The sequence below is a fragment of the Gobius niger genome (assembly GCF_951799975.1).
Source record: "Gobius niger genome assembly, chromosome: 20".
In the NCBI taxonomy this organism is placed as follows: domain Eukaryota; kingdom Metazoa; phylum Chordata; class Actinopteri; order Gobiiformes; family Gobiidae; genus Gobius; species Gobius niger.
In genome coordinates, this window is record NC_136871.1 from 23,064,824 (window position 1) to 23,070,881 (window position 6,058).

Here is a 6,058-nt window from a genome sequence, read left to right on the forward strand (position 1 = left end):
GAACTCAAAGTAAAATGTTGTATTTCTTATTATATTTACAAGGACATAGAGAAGACCATGAACACAGCTCTTCTTGAGCTGAGAGAGCTGGAGCGTCAGAATGTAGCGAAGCATGCTCCTGATGTAGTTCTGGACACTCTGGAGCCTCTAAAGCATCCCGGTGGTCAGGATGTCCCGGGCAGCCCTCTTCACACCATCGTGATTCGAGACCCCGATGCTGTACAGAGGCGCAGCAGCAGCAGCTCCTCCTCTGAAACCATGACCACCTTTAAACCCTCTCTGTCCAGCCGCCGACCCAGCGCCCCCCTCAGGCCTCCCCCGGTACGACCTGTGAGGCCAGCTCCTGTCCTGGGACAGGGACCAGGCCCACACCGCTCCAGCAGCTCCAGCTCCTCTGGTTTAGGCAGTCCTGGCATCACACCAACTGAGAGAAGCTTCCCCAAAGCACCTTCCCCTTCACCCTCCAACTCCTCTTCCTCTTCAGACAAACAGGGCAACATATAGGTGCCAGAGGGCACTGAACTGCAGAGTGATTGTATTTCTCTTACATTTATGAAATATGCTTGGTCTGTATTATGAATATGAGACTACCTTAATATTGCTGCTGCTGGTCTCTGCCTCCTGCCAGGGCAGTGACATATACGGAGTACATGAAATAGCATTTTTAAAGAGGCTTTCACAATCAAAATACTGCTATGCTGAATACAGTAGTGATGCTGGACTCAAGGGGCTACACTGGAAAGCTAAAGATGAAATGACACATGTTTTGAGCTGTGTACATATGACAATGCTTTGCGGTTGACTTGAGTCTTGATTAATTGTGTACGAAATAAAGTCTATTCAGTTATAGAAAACCACCACAATCCACAGGGTTTAATACAGTGTCTTTAAATGACAGTAGTTTTATCTGAGAGAACTATATCAGCAGGCATTTTCACACAGTACTCTATTCATTCTTTTCTTCCACTCCTTTATTTCTGAGCTTAAATGCAGTAGCACACTGACAAATACTAATGCCTCTGAAACTAGTGACCACATCTTACACAAATATAATTCATAGTCTAGCACCAGTATTGATTTTATGGTACGCTATTAAAGTTTTTTTTAAATTTATGTTACAAATTACAGATGACAAAACAAATTGTGCGCCGTAAAATGAACAATTAGATTCAAGAGAACAGACTTGCCACTTTGACATGTCATTGACATCTATATTGCCACAACCTCTCTTCTATGAAGCACAAATGGGACAAGCGTTTGGCCCGCCCCTGATTCTCCTGTCAGTGTGATTATTGAGCACTGAGGCCAGACTAACTGGCCATCAGCCGGAGACATACACAATCAATAATCATTTGAGCCTTAAGCTTTCTCAGTCCTCCCCACACTGTCCCAAGGAGAAACCACTGTTGGAAGAAAACAAAACATTCATTTTATAATCTATTATTTATTAATTTTACAAAAAAATCAGAGTGTTGCATTTGTAAAACAAGTTACCTTATAGAAGACAATGAAATTATTGTGGACTATATATACATTCCATCTATAACTAATGTAAGAATAAAAAGTCTCGTGTGAACATTACCTCAAAAAAAAAAAAAAAAGCAAACAAGTACAAATCAAGAGACTAATGCACTTATACACTACAGGGAATCGGCTGCATTGTGACTCCTGTATTTTAGAAACAAATATAGCACATTCATAACAAGTGTTTACTGTCAGTGCTGTGTGTTGTCTTGAGGATTAAAATATATCTTGTGTAATAAAGTTGTAGGTATCTGAATAAATATATGCATTTAAGATGTAAAAGAAAATATCATTGTATGATAGTATGGGATAAATATCTTCTCTTTTTGTAACTCTTATCCTTGCACAAACATTAGCTGAAAAATAAATTCTTGAAATATCCTATTGTGTATTTTTTTCCCCCCCCAGATAATTTCCTCAAATAAATACAGACTTAAGAGTGTAGAATACTTCAATTGTACTTGTATAACAGGGAGGAAAATATGACTAAATATACATCTATGGGTGTAAAATGCAACAGCTCCATCTGCTGGCAAAAGTACTACAATACAGTAAAGGCCTTTGTAAAGTCTGACATGAACGACATACTGGGTTTAAGGTATGCTTGATCCAGGAAATTATTTGTACAGCTAAATAACACCAGTTATAGTTCTTATGCAGATCCTTATTACTGCTTATTGTGACCTTTGGCCTTTTTCGAGTGACTCTAAAAACCCTTTAGTACCATTTGAGGCCTGTGGGTGGAGTCATTCTCTTGGCAAATCTTTCATCATTTAAAACAAAGCAAAAGCAACAATCTAGCAACATCTTCAACACTGTAAATGTTTTTTTTGTTTTGTTATTTGGTCTGATTTCAGTTTGCATTAGGCCTAAGGTCATCTTTCTCATATTGTACTTTATTTTTAACATTTATTTATGAGCTGGTTAACTTTCAAAATGTTGCAATATGCCCTGAAACAGCTCTCGGCCTATGAATTGATTATCTCTAAACTCATGCATCCCTGACATAGATAAAAGAAGTGAAAAGTAAGACGTTTGAGCACCATATTTTCCATCTTGTTTTTTGATCATCCTAAATGCTCGTGTCTGTTTTTTTTCTTCCATGGATCCAGCTGTAATGCTGTTAGGTGCGTGTTCATTGAGATTAAAGTGAGAAAGTAATCACGTTAGAGCCTCGCCTCCAGCCCTCATCAGTGCCATGAGTGGCCGGGACCACCCAGCGACGCGCGTCTTTTACCGGCTTGGCTTCTTCCCGGGTTCAAAAAGCCTTTTCATTAATGCACTGACACGATTAACTGGGCCACCAGAGTCGGATCTGAGGCCAAACTGCGAGCTCGGCTATTATCCAAATCAATGCCACAGTTGTGTGAATATGCGTAACAGGTGGTGCACCGATATGCTGAGTGTGGCCCTCCTGCGGTCCGTCCTGTCAATGGATCTGCAGCGATCGTATCTACACATTCAAGAACATGAGCAGACCCAGAGCGCCGCTTAAAGCCACACATTTATTTATTTATTTCAGAAGGACAGTACACATTAATGAACATTTCTGTAAATGGGTCAGTTTGCAATTATAAAACATATAGATAATTCAAATAAAAGTTGAGGCTATATTCTTACATAACACAGCATTTGTTCATACAATTCATACATTAATAACATCTGTTCGTTCTGTGACTTGCACAACAGATTAGAAACAGTGGACATAATGAGGATAAATATAGTTATTATTTATAAAGCAACACCTGTGCAGGGGATTCTGACCCGGCTCAGCCAGAGGGTCTAAGGAGTTCATTGTTGATTTGTTTGTTTGTTGACGTGGGGCATTCTCTTATAGTGAGAGGGATGCTGTTCCAGATGTTACAGCCCCTTGACTGAAAGGACAGTCTGGCCAGAGGTGGTCCGTCTGTAGGGCACTTCTCTAACCGTAGACCAAGTGGCTCTGCCAGAAGAGGATTTCAGTTTTCTGAATTACCTTAATGGCGGTGGTGCAAGTCCGTTGAGTATTTTGTAAACCATACAAGCAAATTTAAGGTATCTTAAGTTTTCAAAGTTCAGGAGATTGTACATCTCAAGAATGAAATTGTTATGCTTTTTTTATATAATGATTTTATGTAAGTGGTTTCATTTGTAAGAGACAAGTTTGTAAAACAATATTCTATGTGTGAGAAGTGAACACCATAGCATGCAAAAATGAAGTGTCATTGATGAGTGAATGTATGAATACTGTTTTTGAAATGTTCTTGATGTGATTTTTGAACGTGAGAGTAGTCAAGAACTACTCCAAGGTATTTGAACACTTGTACCAGTTCAAGCTCCACTTCTCTGAGAAATACATGTGCCTTTGCAGTTTTTTGTTTTGTTTGGAAAACAAGAATACAACGAAGGAGACAGGATTTCGAGAGCCAGTTTTGTACTTGGGCCATTTCAGATGTAAGAATTTTGCCCACTTCCTGTATGTTTTTGCTGGAGTGTATTTTACAGCATCGTCTGCATACATCTATATCTGGGTGTTTCTGCATGCTTCTGGAAGATTGTTTATGCAAAAAAGAACCGGTCCTAGAATGGAGCCCTGTGGTACTCCCACTGTGCACTCTCGATATTGACACAACACACTGCATTCTATTGTCAAGATATGATTTCATCCAGTTGATTCTTTCTCTGAACAATGTAAATGGTGTCAAAAGCCTTCTTTACGTCCAGAAATACAGCACCTACACAACCGTTCTTGTCTAAAAAGCTTTGAGGGCTGGACTAACCACCGCGCACGCCACGATCTATATCTTGGTCCCAAAATGTATACCTGGTCAGACCAGTCAGAAGACACTATGTACCAGCGTACCATTGGGCTGGTATGCTGTTACATGGTGTCTTAAAGAGGTATGTATGTAACAGCGTAGTGTCTTTAAGAGAGAAGAGCTCTTGCAGTTTGAGCCTTGCTGGAGAAGGCAAGACACTCCACCATCCTTGCATGTTGTCATTTTGTTGAGTAATTGTGTGTTTGGTGGTGGTCGGAGAGGCAGTTAATAGAATTATAGAATTGTAGCCATTGCATCGCCTTTCGATCACAGTGTTCTCTGTGATGCTCCAGGATTAACAGTTTGTAGGTTTTCAGTGTTGACAGACCCTCTTACCAGAAAACCTACAAAACATCTGATCCTGGAGCATCACAGAGAACACCATGATCGAAAGTAAAGTAAAAATCGTTTGGCCCCATACAGAGGAGAGGCAACATGTTCAGTGTTTTTGTGTGCCTGATGCGCGTAAAGACCAGACAGTTACACATCAACTCGTCTAAACTAAGGTAATAACATATCTCGGTTATCTGGGTGCTTGCAGAGGCTCACTCTCAGTTAATACTTTTTTGACTGGACAAGGAATTATTATTATATATTAATTATTTTTATTCTCTTTAGAGCTAAATAAGGTGCCAACTCCTGTGGCTCCAAAGATGATGATTTATTGATGATGATTTATTTTAGTTTTTATTACAAAAGTTACAATTTTACTTGACAATGCTACTGTTTGTGTTATTTTTGGGGAGGCTCAGCCTGCTTCTAAACGGACAAATTGCCTTGCAATCAAGCAAAAGTAGCATTCGTCGTTGTAAAATGTGTTGCCACCCCAGAAATTATCCCTGACCCTGCTTGCCACCCCGTCATTTTTTTTCTAGATCCGCCCCTGATAAACCCCTAAATGTAATCTTATGTCTTCATAGGTTAGTCAACACATTTTAAACAGGCTGTGTTCACGCCAAGATCTTAAACGAACATCTGCACCTTGGCATGATCCTATAGCCTATTGCAAATGTGTTTAAGCAGATCTTCCACAGTCATCTAATGCTTCATACTGCTGTGGACCGTTTATTGTGCAAATACCGTGCAGTCATCTCACTGTCTTAAATGTTCTTAAGCCGGAGTTTCTTTTTGATCTTTACTCTTCACAACATCAGACTTGACAAATTGTTACATTTAGTGGACTGCCCCTGTAGTGTGCATCATTGGGTCTCTGTAGAGCAGAAGTGATTAGAGGCAGCTGTTGACAGACTGGACATGTAGGTCTCTCCCTGTATCTTCACCATCGCAATTCATCTCACTGTAAGCACTGTCATCCTCAAGCCTGGTCCTATGCTTTGATGGTATAAACTCTGGACATGTGAGTAGCTGCAGCACTGGAAGAAGTAGGCGTTACTGCAGTTGGGAGCACAAATTTCACTGTATCTGGAAAAAAAGGGAAAGAAAAGAAATGTACAGAAAATACTAACCCATATGTTGCCATAACTGCACACTGCTCGTTCAAATAAAATAGCCTTGTCTTGAAGCAGCTCTTGTTATCTTGGACTCCCCGCAGTCACCCGCCTCACCAACACAGCACACTCACTTTCATGTTGTCCGCCCAAACTCAGGTCAACTCTCACATAAAACTGCTACTCCAGCTGTCATCTGTTGTCTATTGGCTTGTATGATTTGATTTTGGCTCATATTTTTGTAAGTGGGAAAGTCAAGGCTGCTTATTCATCATGTCATCAAACAAA

At 40.2% G+C, this 6,058-nt stretch overlaps 1 protein-coding gene across 2 annotated transcripts in view; it reads left to right on the forward strand.

Moving 5' to 3' along the window:
- Nucleotides 1-1,609, forward strand: part of LOC306979307 (SLIT-ROBO Rho GTPase-activating protein 3-like) — a 29,608-nt gene extending 27,999 nt beyond the window's left edge. For both annotated transcript variants that reach the window (XM_079578192.1, XM_079578193.1), the window contains exon 22: nucleotides 43-1,609. In XM_079578192.1, the coding sequence (XP_079434318.1) occupies nucleotides 43-504 (462 nt within the window). In that variant the 3' untranslated portion in view covers nucleotides 505-1,609. The remainder of the gene's footprint in view (nucleotides 1-42) is intronic.
- The last annotated feature ends 4,449 nt before the right edge of the window (nucleotides 1,610-6,058 follow it).